Source organism: Petaurus breviceps, unplaced genomic scaffold, assembly GCF_028583685.1.
Source record: "Petaurus breviceps papuanus isolate PSGF00001 unplaced genomic scaffold, PetGlider_PUasm1.0 90822, whole genome shotgun sequence".
Lineage (NCBI taxonomy): Eukaryota > Metazoa > Chordata > Mammalia > Diprotodontia > Petauridae > Petaurus > Petaurus breviceps.
This window is the reverse complement of record NW_027187351.1, coordinates 6,648,044-6,666,869: the sequence shown is the minus strand read 5'-3', so window position 1 is coordinate 6,666,869 and position 18,826 is coordinate 6,648,044. Positions and strand designations below refer to the sequence as shown.

At 37.0% G+C, this 18,826-nt stretch overlaps 1 protein-coding gene across 6 annotated transcripts in view; it reads right to left on the bottom strand.

Moving 5' to 3' along the window:
- Positions 1 to 17,041, bottom strand: part of MLIP (muscular LMNA interacting protein) — a 396,856-nt gene extending 379,815 nt beyond the window's left edge. For 2 of the 6 annotated variants that reach the window (XM_069070635.1, XM_069070636.1), the window contains exon 1: positions 16,863 to 17,040. In XM_069070635.1, the coding sequence (XP_068926736.1) occupies positions 16,863 to 16,925 (63 nt within the window). In that variant the 5' untranslated portion in view covers positions 16,926 to 17,040. Of the gene's footprint in view, positions 1 to 16,862 lie in introns of all 6 variants that reach the window. The other 4 variants (XM_069070633.1, XM_069070638.1, XM_069070637.1 and 1 more) reach the window with 4 other exon arrangements.
- Between the last annotated feature and the right edge of the window lie 1,785 nt (positions 17,042 to 18,826).

The window sequence follows — 18,826 nt, the reverse complement described above, 5'->3', positions numbered from 1 at the left end:
CTCCTTTTCCACAGTTCTTAGCAAATACCATCAGATTCAGTCAAAGTGTTGATTAATTTGATAGAGTTTCTTTTCCCCCTCCTCTTCTCTGTCTAGAGGCAGTCAGGTGGCATAGTGGATAGAATGCTGGGTCTTGGGTAAGGGACACCTAGGCTCAAATCTAGCTTCAAATACTTACTAACTGTGGGACTGAGCAAGTCATTCAAGGTCTGTTTGCTAAAGCCTCCTGGGAAGATGATAGCACCTACCACCCAAGGTTATTGTGAGGATTAAAAGAGATAATATTTGTAAAGTACTTAGCACATTGTAGGTACTATATAAATGTTAGCTATTAAAAAAAATTTATTATAAGGGATGTCCTACTGGGTGAGAGGTATGTACTTGGAAACAAAGGCAATATAAAAACAAAAAAAAATTTAAATTTATAAAGAGATGCCCAGAACTGAATATTCTGAATGTGTTCTAACCAAAGCATAGTATTGTTGCTGCTCAATCATTTTTCTCATTTCTGACTCTTTGTGATCCCATTTGAGGGTTTTTTGGGCAAAGATACTGAAGTTGTTTACCACTTCTTCCTCCAGCTCATTTTACAGCTGAAGAAACTGACGCAAACAAGGTCATGCAATTAATGTGTTCAAAGATGAGTCTTCCTGACTGCAGTCCAGCACTCTCCCCAGTGTGCCACTTAACTGCCCTGTAGGCATAGTACAGTGACGCTATCACCTCCTTCATTCTGGATATGATAGTTCAAATGGAAAGGGAATCACACTCCCCTTCCTGACTTGACATTTGGGTTTAGACCAGTATTTTGATCCAGAAAACTCAGTGTCCCAAACAAGAGACCAAGGCTTCCACAGGTACAGAGCCAATTGTGATGATCACTATTCTCCAAAGTTAAGATCAATAAGAAGAAGAAAAAAAAGACTAGGGCTGGTAAACAAACAAGTTTGCAAATTATGTAAAGTTTCTAAATTTACACAAAAAGACACTATAATAGCATCTTTCAATTGAATAGGAAACTAAATTCAATTCAATTAACCATTGCTAAGCACTCTTTATATGCAAGGCATTGTGCCATGCCATGAATGTAAAGACCAAAATCAAACCAAAAACAAGAACAGAAAGAAACCATTCCTGATCTCAGAGAACCTTATAATTTTACTTAAAGGGATGCAACATATATACAGGTAAGTGAAAAATATGATAATTTGAGAAAGAAAAGTTCATTAACTAATAAGAAACAGGGAAGCATACAATCATGAGGCAGCCCCTTTCTTGATTCTCAATGGTGGAAATGAAGGTAGAATTTATAGGGACCCGCTATAGTCAGCTGGACCATTCCTGAGAGCTGAGTATTAAATTTTCAATATCAGCTTTTACATCTCAGAAATCCTTAAACACTACAAATGGAGGGGGGAGAGAAAGGGGAAAGGAGGAAAGGAAAAGAAAGAGGAAAGAAGAAACAGAGGGAAGGAGGTAGAGGCAAGAGGCAGATGGAAAGCAAAAAACATACAGGAATTCCCAGATTAAAAGCTAACACCTAAGGGAGTTACAAGATGTGAATGAATAAGGGTTTTCTCTGTAATTGAAAGATATTTCCACAAGCTGCTGAATGTTAATTACAGTGATTTATGCTTATATTCTCTCTTTATTTCAAAAGTATCTTATGTCGTGGTAAACAAGAAAACAGTTTCTAAAATTTCTTCCTAAGAGGTGTGGTATTATCAGTCCTTCATAACATGAAGTAGTCATTGACTCTCCCCTTTCTGACATATACGAGGTCACTCAGCCCTATTTCAAAAACAAATTGGATAAAACCTGTGTGTGAAGATGAAATATTCATGGAATGGGTGAGAGGTTTAGGGGCAATTTAAAAAAAAAAAAACCGGTTTGGAAAACTCCAGGCTATAAAAACACAGGCTGGTAATTAAAGTACAGATAACCTCAAAACATTTTGTAAATAACCTCCTTTTTTATGAAGGCCATGAAGAAAAGTACAGCCCATAACTTCCCACAGTAATTCCATCAGTAACATAGCAATCTATTTTACCAGTCCCCCGGAGGATGCTGTACTTTGGACAGAATACCTGGTGGTTTACAAGCCATAGTAATTCCTACCATGAGAACACGGAGAATATTTTCCCACCCAGACACAGTGTCATTATAAATGTCATTTGTGAAAGTGCAGTTCAGCCTAAAGACCACAATCCATCTCCCCTCCCACGATTCACCATCACATGGGGATCTGTCAAATAATCGATTCAGACAAAGTGCATCCCTCACATACACCATCAACAGATGCTTCTTTAATTGCCAATGCTTTTTAAAATAACCATACAGTTTTAGGAATGGGATTCACATCCTAGTGAAGAAATCAGGATAGCTCCTCACCATCCTTTACCTTGGTCCCTTCCCCAGAGTTCTTTTAATGTATTCAGAGTCCTCATTTTATTCAGAGGAAGTTTAAGAGAAGAGAGGGAAAGATGAAACGTTTTTGGTTTTTGTACAGTTTAGTTTGGGGTTTTTTTTTTAGCAATTTACACACAAACAACTATAACATATAAAGATTCTGTCTCTATATCTACTTGTGTGTCTCTGTCTATGTTTATGTCTATCTATCTATCTATCTATCTATCTATCTATCTATCTATCATCTATCTATCTTTATTTACCAATCACTGGGAATGATTCATAATCATGAAAGTGATTTCCCCAGAACAGGACTTATTACTTATTGTAGTCCAGTTGGGCAACTCTGTTATAGAATCACAGTGAAGTGGAAGGCCAGAAGATAAGTGGAAAAGAGATCTGGAGAACTCCCATAGGTCCAGGTATGAAAATTCCATGAGGGAGAAAATCAGGAGTAAAGAAAAATTCATAGGAAAATTAAAACTATTTAGAATTGTAAAGTACCTTAGAAGTCATCAGTTCTCCATCTCCCCTAATTTTATAGAAGAACAAACTGGGGCATGGAGGGATTATGTGCCTCCTCCAACATTACAAAATGGGCAAGTGTCTGAAACAATATGTGAACTCAAGTAATCTAGACTTCAAGCCCAACATGTTCTGCACTGTGCTGTACTGCCTCTCGATTACATAGTATATAAGCATAGAGTCTGGACCGTGATTTCATTGGTATAGGGCACTCCAAAGTGAGCAAACTCCCTCTATCAATGCAAGTCAGCATCTTTTCTGAAACTAGCAGGCTTAGAGAGGTGTCTAAAGCACTGAGGAATTAAGTAACTTTCCCCTGGTCCTAACCAGAATCTATCAGAGGTGACCTAGCACTATCAGGACTATCAGAACAGAGATGACTCTATCAGGAACCCTGATCTTCTTGGCTTGCTAACTTGAAGTTGGCTTGCTATTTTTTTACATAATACTACCTTTCTGTTTTGAGTCTCTCTCAAGTGGTAAAATCAGAGGGTCTGCCCATCTGGAGTGCAATGGATATACCCCACTCTGGGGAAACCACTTTCATGATTATAAATCACAAACACACACACACACACACACACACACACACACACACACACTCACATATAAGTGGGGATAGACAGACAGACAGACAGATAGATAGATAGATAGGCAAACACAGAGACAGATAGATAGATACAAATAGAGCCAGAATCTTTATGTTTTATAGTTGTATGTCTGAGTGCCTAACTCAGTGCCTTTCTCATAGCAGAGACTTGGTAAATACCCATTGGCTTAGACTGAATTGACTTTTTGCCTATGTTCTTTATTTTTAGTCCTTTGAATATGAAAAATAATCAAATCCTCTAAAAAATTCAAGTTATAATTTCCCCCAGTATTTTACTGTACTTTCAGTTCCTTCCAAAGAACTAGGAAATCATGCCAGTCTAAGCCCTGATAGGAACATGGTTTCTGCAGCAGGGAGTGCTGCTCATTACTTTGTACATCTCCACTTAAATGTTCACTGTTGTTCCCATTATAGAGCTTTTGTTTTCTCACTGTAAAACAGAAAGAATGCAGTGTAATTCCCAATTATAAACCTGGAAAGTACTATCACATTTTGTCTGGAAGAGCAAGGACATTTTTAATTTAGTCATCAGAAAAACATAATGGAAAATGTCAGCACCTAGATTTTACATAAACAGGTAGTGCTTGGTATCAAAGGAATTCAGTAGGCATCAGACTTAAGATCACAGTTCTTCAGCTGAAATGGAAAAGCAATTTTCTTGTTCTTGTTCATTCATTCAGACATGTCTAATTCTTTGTGATCCCATGGACCATAGCATGCCAGGCTCTTCTGTCCCCCACTATCTCCCAAAGTCTGTCCAAGCTTATATTCATTGCTTCCATGACACTCATTTATCTATCTCATCATCTGTTGTTCCCTTCTCCATTTGCCTGTGATCTTTCCCAACACCCGAGTCTTTTCCACTGAGTTCTATCTTTTCATTATATGGCCAAAGTATTTAAGCTTCAACTTCAGTATTTGTCCTTCCAAAGAATAGTCTGAATTAAGTTCTTTAAGTATTGACTGATTTGACCTCCTTGCCATCCAAGGGACTCTCAAAAGTCTTCTCCAGCACCACAATTGGAAAGTGTCAATTCTGTAGTGCTCAGCTTTCTATATCCTTATTGCACATGTGTATAAACCAAGATCTAGAGAGGTTGATTTGCCCAAGGTCACCCAGGTAGTAAGTAACCCATCTGGGAACCAATAATAGTGAAAGTACAATACAACTACTCTACCTATTCATAGGATATTTTGCCAAATTTTTCATTTTACAAATAAGGAAACTGAGGCACAGGGAGGTTAACTGACTTTCCCACCGTCACAAGGCTAGTATCTGAAACAAGATATGAATTCAGATCTATATTATCATTTCTCTCCTTTATCTTTTTTTTCCCCACTTCAAAGAGCAGGAACAAATTGCTTAAAATAGCAGCACTGTAATAGTAAAAAACTACAACATTTATTAATGTTAAAGGAAATCCCTTTAGAGAAAATGGGCACTCCTAACACCCAGGGCCATTCTATCATTTCCCAACACAGGTGGACATGGAAAGTTTTGAGTGAAGCCTGGTTCTGACCTAAGGTCACTCTAAGGAAATTAGAAACACTGTCAAAACAACAGCCACATCACCATAGGAATAAGATCTGGAAGTTATTGCTGCTGGTTATACAAATGTGGTTCCCATGTTTGGTGTCTCCCTCACCTTATTTTTCAGTTGTGTCTGACTCTCCATGACCCCATTTGGGGTCATGGAGTGGTTTGCATTTCCTTCTCCATCTCATTTTACAAATAGGGAAACTGAGGGAAACAGGGTTAAGTGACTTTCCCAGGGTCACACAGCTAGTAAGTGTCTGAGGCCAGGTTTGAAATCAGGAAAATGAGTCTACCTGACTCTAGGCAGGGCATTCTATTTACTGTGCCATCTAGTGGTCCCTCCTCAAGCTACTGTTACACTTTTACAACACTTTTTTTCCCGTTGGTTGCAATTTTCCCCCACTCTCCAAAAGTCATCCTTGTTCTAGCTATTTATATCATTAGTTCCAGGGATCAAAATTGTCCTTGGTATTTATTTTAACCAATATCAACTATATACAAATTCATAGGCTCATCAATTGAGAACTGGAAACTCCATAATAAACAAGTCCAATTGACCAATTTTATAAATAAGGGAAACTAAGGACTGGAGAGGTTAAGTGACTTGTCCAAGGCTGCACAGACATCAAGGTCATCTAATCTAGCATTCTTTTCTCCAGAGCGCTCTGTTCCAAGGGTTATAATCTCACTATGGGGTCTCAGCCCTATGTCTGTTTTATGAATGACATTAGAAAAGGGAAATACAGAAACTCTAACTTCTCCCCAGACAGTCTTTGAGCCTCCTAACATGGTTTTGCTGCATACTGAGCATTGTATAGATTACTGGGAATAGCTTCTGGGACCAACCATTCATCATACTTTATACATTCGGGTAATGTCTTTCCTTCAAAAACAGCAGAGCTCTATAGAAATGTAACGTTCTTATGAGGTATTAAATTCAAATAAACATGTAGGATGTATAAAATAATTTTTTAATACCTAAGGCCTTACTAAATCCATAGCTCTCACTAAAGTGATCTAAAGACAAGCAGCATCTGCCTCTTAAGCAGCACTGTGCTGTAAATATTTTTTAAAATGTACACAGGATATACTTTGAAGTTTAGTTTGAATTATTAACATTTTCTCTACCACATTCTTTTTTTTAAGCAATTGGGGTTAAGTAACTTGCTCAAGGTTACACAGCCACTTATTTCTGGGTGTGATGCTAAGTATCTGAGCCCGGATTTGATCCCAGGTCTCCCGACTCTGGGGCCAGCGCTCTTATTCACTGCGCCACCTGGCCGCCCCTATCTCTACCACATTCTTAAGTCTATGCAATCAATAAAACAATATAATCAAGTCCTAATTTGTTGTATTTGTCTATTTCTGAGGTGTAAATGTTCACACTGAAAATTTAACACTCATCACTTGCAAGTCAGTATGAGTTGGTTCCAACATACTCCTGGATTGAGGGTACCTCTAAAAGGATTGCTCTTAGCAAGTAGAAAGTTCTCTTCTGCTACTATTTGCTCTTCTCTTTAAATTTCCTTCAAATCACTGTTTGGGTACAATTTCCTCCATGAGGACTTTGCTCAGCCCCTCAGTTTTTAGTACTCTCCCTCTTGAGATGACAAGATAACTTGAGGTGGTTTGTTGGCACAGTTCATTAAGCACTAGACTTGGATTCAGGAAGACCTGAGTTCAAATCCTACCTGAAACATTTACTAGCTATGTTATCATCAATCAGTCAATAAAAGGGATATAAAAGAGAGGTGAAAGACAGCTCCTGCTCTCAAAGGAGCTCACACAATCTAATGGGGAAGATGACAAGCAAATAAATATGTAAAAACAAGCTAGTTACAGAATAGTTAGAAAATAAAAAAAGAGAAGGCACTGACTGGCATTAAAAAGAGTTGGGAAAGTTTTCCTTTAGGAGAGATTTTTTTAGAGATATTTGCTACAAAAAAAATTTTTCCCAGTTTTCTGCTTTCCATTCTAATTTTAGTTGCATTGCTTTTGTTTCTGCAAAAAAACTTTAATTTTATATAATCAAAATTATCTATTTTACATTTCATAATGCTCTCTAGATCTTATTTGGTCCTAAATTCTTTCCTTATCCATAAATCTGATGGGTAAGCTATTCCATATTCTCCTAATTTGCTCATGGTTTGACCCTTTATGTATAAATAAGGTACCCATTTTGACCTTATCCTGGTATACATGTGAGATGCTGCTGTTGAGACTTGAAGGAAACCAGGGAAGCCACAAGACAGAGATGAGGAGGGAGAAGATTCCAATCATGGGGGAACAACCAGGGAAAGTGTCCAAAGTTAAGTGTGTGTATATGTCCTATACATGGAATAGCCAGGAGGCCAATGTCATTGGATCACAGAGGACATGTGGAGAAGTAAAGTGCAAGAAGACTGAAAAGGTAGGTTAGCTTATGAAAGACTTTGTGCACCAAACAGAAGATTTTTTATTCAATTTTAGAGGCTAGAGTAGAGGGAGTTTGTTGAATGGAAATGGAGTGAGGAGGGGGTTGAAGCAATTGAACCTGTACTTTAGAAAAAATTATTCTGGTAGAAATTGGATTGGAGTGGTGAGAGACTTGAGACAGGCAGACCCACTAGCAGTCTATTTCAATAGTGCAAGTGTGAAGTGATAAGAACTTACTTCAAGATGGTAGCAGTATCAAAGGAGAAAAGGGGGTATTTTGGAGATTTATTTGGTAACTACCTCTCAAAGGACATTGTGAGGAACAAATAACATAATATGTATAAAGCACTTTACAAACAGATCTCTACATAAATACTAGCTGTTATATAAATGAGTTATTCTGGGCTATTATTTAATGATGTATTATATATTTATATACCATGATATTATATATTGTATATAATGTGCTATTATACAAATGAGCAATTTACTTCATATATACTTCATATATGCATACTTGTATACATAGTCCAATGGACAAATGTACACATTATACTTCTGTGCAGAAGAATGTCAATTCCTTGAGGGAAGAGCCCATTCTCTCTTCATATCCATGCAGCTTAATAAATGGGAATGGGAAAGGGACTAAGCATTTATACGGCCCCCATTATGTGCCAGTCATTGTGCTAGGGATCCTCAAAAACATGGGAGGATAAATATCGTTATTATTTCCATTTTACAGTTGGGGAAACTGAGGCAAACAGAGGTTAAGCGACTTGCCCAGGGTCACTTAGCTTATTAGTGTCTAAGGTCAAATTTGAATTCAGGTCTTCCTAATTCCTGGCCCAGTGTTTTATCTACTGTGTCACCAAACTGCTTCTATATTTCTTGAATTGCATTGAATGGCTTCTTTGAATTTCTAGCAAGATAATTTTATTTCACTGCAATTATCCCTCGGGATTGGCAAGAGATGAGAAACCTCTCAAGTCTCCAGGACCAAATTTAAGCAGACCCAAGTCAGACTCTGCTTGAAATTAAATGCAGCGGTCATGGCACCACTGCATTATACATTCCATTCAGCTCAAATCCCCTCAGGCAAACAAGTCTTCGCATTATGCACTGTAATAACTTTCTAAGTTAACACCAAGCCAAGCCACCCCCAAAGAGAACAGGAAGCAACAAAACACTGATCATGCTGGCAGGTCACAGGGAAAGACCATATGATTTCCCCTAATTTCCTTTTCGGTGACCTAGAGGGATAGGCAAGGCCAGGCCTAGCAAACAAACAAAGAAAACTTCCCTTTAAAATCCCATAGCTACGAACATGTTAAAAATTGACAGGTAAAGAGAAAAAGCAATTAAACAGCTATTAATTAAGTACCTGCTATGTTCAGAGTGTGCTGGGAATGGGGGAGGGGAAATAAAACAGGAGGCAAATGGAGTATATATAATAAGATTCAATGTGATAGGGATAAATGTAAAGGCTTCCCTGGGGGTTCACAAAATCAATTGCACGTGTATAGGATGGAGGGAAATGGCACTATGGCAACATAGTGGTTCATATGTATATGTGTATATATATATATATATGTATATATATATATATATATACAGAGAGAGAGAGAGAGAGAGTATAGACTTTAGAAAACTGAGAGTATGATGAATCAATAGTAAGGGCAGATAGCTAACACAATTCCCCAAGGCTCTGTTCTTGGACTTCTTTTTTTTCATTGATTTGACTAAAGATATAGATGGCAAACATATTAAATTTAGAGATGATGTGAAGTGAAGAGGAAAAGCTAATGTGTTGGACAACATACAGTCTGTTCCCAGTGCCTTAGAAAAGTTCACTGTACATATCTGGGTTTAATCCATGTTTGTTAAATTGTATTGAATTGTTGTTCAGTTGGTTCAACCATGTCTGATTCTTCATGACCCCATTTGAGGTTTTCTTGTCCAAGATACTGGAGTAGTTTTCCATTTCCTTCTCTAGCTCATTTTACAGATGAGGAAACTAGTCAGACAGGGTTAAATGACTTATCCAGGGTCACACAGCTATGCTGTATCTATATTGAATTCGGTTATATATTTTAGAAAAGATATTGACAAACTGGGGTATAGGATGGCAATGGACTCAGAGCTAAAAGGGATTTTTAGTCCACACCTTTGAAGGGAGTACCTGAATGGAAGAGATCTCAAATTTGTTGGAACTACTCATAAGTGAAAAGATTTGGAACATGTATTACTGGGTGTGATGATTCAGTATCACAAGTTCCTTTAAAAATGAAATAGCCTTAAATACCAATGAGCAAGAAATTCAGCAAATAACTAAAAATTAGTCAAGTGTTTGCAAGACACTCATCCACACACCCTGTGTGAGAAACAGTTTATACTGAGGTGAATAGTAATGATTCCTGATGACATTTATTTTATTACTTCTTAATAATGTTATATATCTTTATACATCATATGAAATTATATTGTTATTACTTTTTATACAAGACATATATGAGTAACTAGTAGGAGGTAAAGGGATGAGTGGTACACTAATAAAACTCTGCAAACTAACCTCTACTTATTTGCAAAGCTGAACTAATCTTAATAATTTTAGAGAATCTTACCAACACTGAACACTATGGATACTTCCCATTAATATGAGATCTACGTGATGAGAATCTTCGTGATAAAACCTCCTTAGAAGGAATGTAATTTTCATTTGAAATGAGATACATGTTACATTAATTCTCCTACCCTGTGATTTGTTGTTTGTTGGTTTTGGGGGGTTTTGTTTTTTGTTTTTTAAGCAGCACCAGTAGTGATAGTAATGGCAGTATTCCATAACGGATAGAGACACGTCTTTGACATCAGGCAGATCTGACATTAGGGGATAGAACATTGGACTAGAAATCAAGAAGTAAATCTCATTTCAAGTATTTCCCAGGTGACACTGGGCAAATTGCTTAAACTCTCAGTACCTCACTTTCTTCATCTGTAAAATGAGGGGATTAAACTAGATCCAGAGTGTCAAACTCAAATAGAAATGAGGACCACTAATCTATATATAAGGATCCCTTCTGGTGATATATTAAGTTAGTTTTAAAATGTAATGTCATTTTGTTTCATTGTATTTTTATTTATTTTGTTAACTATTTGCCAAGGATATTTTCATCTGCTTCAAGTCATACTAGGGAATGTTGTGACTATGGGCAGGCAGGTGAGTTGCATGTTTATCACCTCTGGACTGTATGACCACTAAAATCCCTTTAATGATCAATTCCTATCTCTGACAGATATTGACTGTGTGAATCTGGGTAAGTCACAACTTCTCAGTGAAACAGGAAACTCCTTAAGACTAAGCTATTGAATAATAGCAGCCTTGCAGCTTGGTGTATAGAGCGCTGACCCCGAGTTGGAAAAATCTGGGTTCAACTTGACTTCAGACACTAACAAGCTATGTAACCCCAGGCAAGTTATTTAACTCCATTTGTCTTAATCCACTGGAAAAAGAAATGGCAAACCCTTATCTTTGCCAAAAAACAAAAAACAAAAAAACATCAACAGAGGTCACAAAGAGAGGGACACAACTGAACAACAAAGTAGCCTTCTACTGGTAGAGGGAGTTAATAACTAAGTTCCCTATTGCAATGAAATCACAGTTCTAGACTGAAAAAAATCATTTTCTTTTCTTTATAAGAATTCCATATTTTGAGGGTTTATACGATGTGTTGAAACATTATATATCTATATATAGATAGATAGATAGATTTTAATTTTTTAGCCATTTAAATGATGGCTGGGAGCAGGAGGAAGGGGAAGGAAAGGAATAAGATATACAGTGGGAAATACATGTCATATTAAGACAAAAGATATCAATAAAAGTTTTTTTAATTCCTCCTATTTTGATGAATTTTAAATTCACTTCAAATATTTTCTCTTAAGCACTTCCATACTAATTTGAATTCTGAAGCCATTTTTGTTTTTGGTAGAAATCTAATATAACAACACTTTACCTGATAGTGTTGAAAAATGAAATATTTCTAATAAATTCCAATTTTTCCATCTAACTGAAGCTTTCTCATTTGAGTCATTTTTTAAAATTTTAATCATTTTATGGAGATATCTTTTAAATGTATAATACATACTCCTGCCTTCTTAATAATCGTTCTTTTCCCCACTCACTCCATTTCACAGGGTCTGGAGAGGGGATCCCCATATTCCTTTCTCTTCATGATCACTTCCAATCTCTTAATCTTCCACTTTCATTCAATATTCTTTACTCTAAGGCAGCTGGATCTCCATTTGCCTGTCACCACTCTCTCCTAATCCTCCTTCCTATCATCTAGCAGCCTTCTGGTCACCCTCAAACCTTCCTCTATGGCTTTGGTACCTTTCTCTAATATTACATTCAGATCTTTCAATAGCCTTGCCTATTGCCCTTCAGACATTCTAACACTCTTAGTTTCTTTTTTGTTTTTTTTAAGCAATTGGGGTTAAGTAACTTGATCAAGGTTACACGGCCAGGTGTTTCTGGGTGGGTGCTAAGTGCAACATTCTTAGTTTCCTAAAGCCTTGAATGCCTATGACCTCTTTCTCCATCCCATTTCTTTTCTTTTCTTTTTGCTTTTTGGAGGGGCCAGGGGAGGGCAACTGGGGTTAAGTGACTTGCCCAAGGTCACACAGCTAGTAAGTGTTAGGCTAGTAAATGGTAAGTGTCTGAGGCTGCATTTAAACTCAGGTTCTCTTGACTCCAGGGCTGGTGCTCTATTCACTGTGCCACCTTAGCTGCCCCTCTCCACCCCATTTCAACTAACCAAAAGGCTCATTATGCTCACCATTTTTGAAATGGCTCCCCTTCTAAAAACTCTACACTCTGAAATTTCCCTCTTCACCCAATAACCAGTCTGTCTAATTCTCCTGATCTTATTGTTTTGTTCTCAATGTGATGGTCACTTCCTTGATTCTTTCCTAATCTCTCTGTACAGTGGAAATTCCTTTCAGGAAGAGATTAGACTAGATGGCTGTGCTGGCTGTGTGGTCCTTTGCCTGGATAGTTTGGATTCAGACCACTTGAGGACCTAGAGGGCCACATGGACAGGTTCTCCACCCCTGCCCTAGCTTTTAGCCTTGAACTATCTTTGATTCTTCCCGTTCCTTCATCTTACATACATAGTGCCCAAGTCCTTTTGATTCTGTTTCTATAGAACTGCTCTCCAATAGGTCCCCATGTCTCCACTTAAACTTTTTCATCCCTTCAAGGACCAATTCAGGTGCCACTTTCTATATGAAGCCTTTCCTGATTATTCTTCTCCCCAACAACAACAAAAAAAACTAAAATGAAAACTGTCTCTTTGGCCTTAAATATCTCCATATACATCACCCAGATCTTTCCTTTTCACTTAATTACATTTCTCACAAGGCTGCAGTCAGGATGCCTCCATCATCCTCCAGAAAACTCTTCATCCTCTAAGATCACATCAGCCCTGGAATTCATACCTCTGAAGTACCCATCAAGCTCTTTGGCCCTTCCGTCTGACTCTTTCCAGAACCATTATTTAAGAAAGGTGCCCAGACCAACCATCTCTTCATCTCTCATGGGACTGTGATGCTGACTCCTTCATTAATCGTCCTAATCACACCTTTCCCTTTCAGCTTCCTTTTTATATATTGTTTTCCTCAATCAGAATGCAAGTTCTTTAAAGACAGGAACTGGTTTTTGTGCTTCTTCTTTTGTTTTGTTTTGGGTTTTTTGGCTTGTATTTGTATTCCCAGTGCTTAGCACAGTGGCAGGTCCATAGTAAGCACTTAGTAAACGTTTGTTGATTGACTGACACTCAACACACTAGCCTTTGTATCATAGCTAATTATATACTTGTCTTTCCTATTAGACTGTAAACTTTTTTTTCTTTTTGTAATTTTTGGAGGGGGAAAGGCAAAGCAATTGGGGTTAAGTGACTTGCCCAAGGTCACACAGCTAGAAAGTGTACCAAGTGTCTGAACTCAAGTCCTCCTGAGACCACGGCTCTATTCACTGCACCACCTAGCTGCCCCCTAGATTTTAAACTCTTTAGAATATCTATGTCCTATATGCCTTGGTATCCCCAGTATCTAGCACAGTGCCTTACACATAGTAAGTACTTTTAAAATGCTTGATGAATAGAATGAATGATAACATGCCATTTCCTTTCAAATTATTTTTTTTGATTGTCCTTTATGCAGCTGCACTCATTTATAAAACTTTCTATTAAAAAGTCTTTGTTCTCAGAGGCACATTTTTGCTGCTGTTATGCCACATAGACCAAGCACAGCTGATCCACTCATTTCAACTATTGTAGTAATTGATGGAGAGAGCCAAATGATCAATGCAGCTGTGGTGACCAGCACTCATCAGAAGATGACCAAAATTAATAGCAACACACTCAAGACCATCATATTCATCACATATGGGCATTGCTACCATCACTCCTCTAACCTGGTTTCATTTTCTTCAGCTATTGAGATCTTTAGGTAATAATTGAAAAAAAAAGACTCCTATATAATTTCTTAAGTATTTACTATCATGGGGCATAGTAATTAGAGCTAGAAAAGATCTAAGATATTATAAAATAATAGGCTTATTAATAATAATAATAGCTAGCATCTATATAGTATTGTTACATTTGAAAGGTATTGTATATATGTTATCTCATTTAATTCTCATAACAACCCGGTAAAGCAGATGCTGTTATCATCCCCTTTTTACAGGTCAGGAGACTGAGGCTGGAAAATCCTAAACGACTTGCCTGGAATTACACAGCTAGTAATTGTCTACAAGGGGATTTAAACTCAGATCTTCCCAATTCCAACTCCAGCACTCTTACCTACTGTATCACTGAGCTGCCTCTGGCTAGAGCTAGAAATTAAACCTCCTCAATGCATATGTGGAGAAACTGAGTCCCAGAGAAGTTAAGTGACTCACTCAAAATCACACAACTAGTGAATGAATAGCAGGGCCAGGTTTGAACTCAGGTCATCTGACTTTAAATTAAAAACTCTTCCCATCGTATGGGAAAAAGAGTATGGAAATACCAAGAGCTCTTAGATCTAATATGAACCAATAAAGGTGACCTTGATACATCACTTAACTTTGGTGGACCTCAGTTTCCTCATCTTCAAAATGAATTGACTAAAGTATTTCTAAGTTACTTCCATGTTTAGCATTTTTTTTAAATTCTATTGACTGAAGTGCCAATTAAAAACTATACCCCTCCCTCTCTCAAGGAAAAAATATCATTTAGCATGACCTCACCTAAGTGCATGTATTTCACCATCCAGCAAACATGCCTATCTAGAGTACAGCCAATAATCAGGAAATTAACCTAAAAGTTCAATCAGTCAAACCAAAATATATGTTACAAAATCCACACATTAATTTAACTCCCAGAAAACTCTTTTCTTGCCCCATTCAAAGGCAGTTTATGTTTATTTAGCACATAATTCTGATAGGTTGCCAAATTTGATTTTATTATTTGTTTACTAAATCTACCAAATATTTTTAAAAGTCAATTACAAACCAATTAATAAGCATTTTTAAGTGCCTACTATGTGCTGGGCACTACATACAGAGATATAAAAATTACATGGTCCTTGGTCTCAAGGAGTTTCCTTTCTATCAGAGACAGAAAACACATATATAAGTATATAGAGTATTAATATAAGGTAGTTTAAGAGAGGGAGGAGGACAATAAGGAGTGATAGTGCTTGAGAAAGAGGAAGATAGGTGACTATAGTCATGTATGCTGATGACAGAGAAAACTGATACTTAACGTTAAAGGAAGAAATAGAAAAACAATATAAAGAAAACTCAAGAAGATAAAAATAAGTCAATGATTTGTGATCATTATAATGAAAACAGGTCTATATACCTCAATAGATCCTAAAAGCATCACTCTGGCATACTATAATGCCTGTGTGACCTTGAGCAAGTCATTCACCTTTCTTGTCCTTAGTTTTCCCATCTATAAAATGAGAGAGTATACACTAAATGACCTCTAACAGTCCCTTACAGCTCTCAATCTATGGGCCTATGATGCTTATAACTAATTAGGAAAAGACTTAATGATAGTCAACATTTGACTGTAAACTTCTTGGGGGCAGGAATTGCACCATGTTTTATCTGTGTATCCTCAGCACCTTAAAGCATGCTGAATTTGGCGTCAGAGTACCTGAATTCAAATCTTCTCTCTATGTGAATTTGAGCAAGTCACTTAATCTCTCTCAACATTTTCCTCATCTATAAAATGAAGGGATAGGCTTAGATTGACCTCAACAGTCTCTTCCAATCTAAATCTACAATTCTATTATTTTAAATATCCTTGAGTATGAATGTAAACATACTTTATGATACATGTTACATAATATATTTCAGAAAGATTTATCTCCAAAATGGTTCAAAAATCTTTTTAAAAATTACATTCATGCCTAAAACAGAAAACTTTCAGTAAAAAAGAAAATTTAGCTATTCAGAAAAAAAACTCATCCTCTAAAGATTCCAGATAACCAAGGTCTGATTGCCATGAACATATTTTTACATTCCACTATACGGATGCCTATCATTATTAATCTACCCCTTCCTCAGACTTGTTTTCCCAATATTCATATTATAGTTCCCACCTTTGATTTTCCATGAGCTTACAGGTAAAAAAAAACAAGTTGAAAAACCACATCAGTAATCTGCAACACACTTCAACTCAAAATTCCATTATGTTTTAGATGGGAATCAGTGCAAGTGACAGTCACAAATCCTTGACATTTCATTTCTGAGCCTTCAGGACAAAAAAAATAATAGGTACTATCCCATCACATCAAGAAAGAATCTTTGTAGGAGCAAGTTATAGATCTTGCCTAGAAGTTCCTTAACTTGAAAAATGAATATCATATCCACATATTTTCCTTGAATTACTTCCAACTTTTCCCAGATACCTGACTACGAAATCAGATTTTGAGTTTAATGCCATCATGGTATGCATGTAATACAAACTTCGAAGACCTGGATTAAAATTCACTATGCAAACACAACAAAAGATGCACTTTTTTAATGGGCTTTGATCATGAGGCTATAAAGACACACATTTCACAGAACTAGTTTTGCTCACATTTTTGTGTCTGTGGAAACTTCAATAATAATTCCATCGTAATTCCTTTCCACAAAGCTCACTGAAATCACACTAACTTCAAGGTCACTGGTTAGTCAAAATAAAATAAAAAGAAATCAAACGTGGAAATATAGACAAGCTAATAAACTTTTTTTTAGGCTATAACAACAGCCTTCATGTCCTTCCTTTTGGCGAGTTTACAATCATTTTCCAGTTAAACTTCTACAAGTCTTACCGTCAATTTCTCCTTTAAGTTCTTGTTTATAGAATCTGTTTTTTCGTGATTGCCCAGATCCATGGAGAGAGAAAGAGAGAGAGAGAGAGAGAGAGAGAGAGAGAGAGAGAGAGAGAGAGACTCAGAACCCAGGCAGAAATGATTTAATGTGCCTACATGGTAGATGTTTCAGGACATTTCAAGTTGTCAGACAGGACACTATCAGAAAGCCCTGGCGATAATTTCTGGTTAGCTAGTGTTTCCATTTATAGATGTACAAACCTCACAAACAGTACACTGAAGAGAAGTCATGCAGCTGGCCTTAGATAATAAATGTCCTTTGGTATCAAAGCCAACTCCCCAGTAGAGGAACTTTTCTAACAGGTTAAGTTTCCTAACCCAAGGAAAGAGGTTTTTTTATAGTGCTAACCATGACTAACAAAGAGTTCACAAGTAGTAGAGAGTTGAGATAATAGAATTGACTGTAGAATACAAATGAATCATTTAGGGGGGCAGAGGTAATTGACATATATTAACTGCTAAATGTGGTAGGTAGGTAGCACAGTGGATAGAGTGGAGTCAGGTAGACCTGCGTTTCCATCTAGCCTCAGACACTTACTAGGTGTATGACCCTGGGCAAGTCACTTAGTCCTGTTTGCATCAGTTTCCTCATCTGTAAAATGAACTGGAGAAGGAGATGGCAGTATTTTTTTTTGCCAAGAAAACCCCAAATGGGGTCAAGAAGAGTCAGATACAACTGAAAAACTACTGAAAACTACTAAACAAGTCAGAATCATCCCAACACCAGGTTGAGTTGGGAATATGACTGATAGTTACATAGCATTTTAGAGCTTTGCAAAGCACTTTACAGAGGTTATCTTTATTGGGACCTCACAACAACCCATTTTAAAGATTAGAGTATGGCCCAGAAGGCTAAGTGATTTGCCCATGGTCACACAGTTAGTGTGTATCAGAGATCGAACTCGACTTCCAAGTCAAGAATTCTTTTGCTTCTCAATGCTGAGACTTCAATAAATAAAAATTAGCATTTTAGGGATAAAGAGTAAGAGCAAAGAAGTTAGAAACATTGTTTCTATTAAGGAGCTGGCTCTATTTTTTTTTCTAATAAGATTTTCCAAATACTATTTAGAAATCTGTTTTGTTTTCTTTTTCAGTTTACTTCATTACTGGGAATGGAGTTGGCAGCTGACCAAATGGATGTAGATGGTACTTCATTACCCCTGGCTCTCCTGCTGAGAAAAAGGTTGGGGTCCAAGAAATGAAACTCATTATTTGAAAGTATCCAACATTTTCAAAGTTCTTAGTTAAGTTTTGTGACATGCTTTAAGGAAAAAAAAGTAATCAAATAGTAATTAACCCTGCCTGGCCTTCCAGCAAACCAAAGATCTGGGGATGAAACAGATTGAAGGGGAATAAAAAATTTTAAAGAGTAAATAAAACTTGGTCTTAACAGTGTCTACCACCCATAGCTGGTTTAGAGGTTTCATTTAAAGCCTATTTCCTTAACTTAGCTTTCCAATACATTTTATGTTATAAAAATGCTCGTTTTATTTCTTAAATCCAGAACAAAATAAATGTTTTAAAAAAATAAAAATTTTGTGGCGGGGGGTGCTTTGAATTCTTCTTCAGTCTCTGTTGCTAGGTAGCTCTGATTTAATACTCATTCCACATCATGATGAAAGGACTGAGGACTTTGCAAGTGAAGTAGTTAGGAAGAAATAAACCAGGACTCTATTTCATGGTGACAAGTACAGAGAACTGATATTAGATCCAGAGGCAGAAGGAGGTACTCTCTTCAGCCTGGCTCCAAATTCCTTAGTAGGAACCACACCCACTGAAGTTATGCTGAAGTATGAAGTTAGTATTACAGATTTCTCAACTCCTGGCCTTGATGTGACTGTCATACGTAGCATAGAAGCAGTCATTTGACATATAGGGAACTGTGAAAAATTCTCCAGAATAAA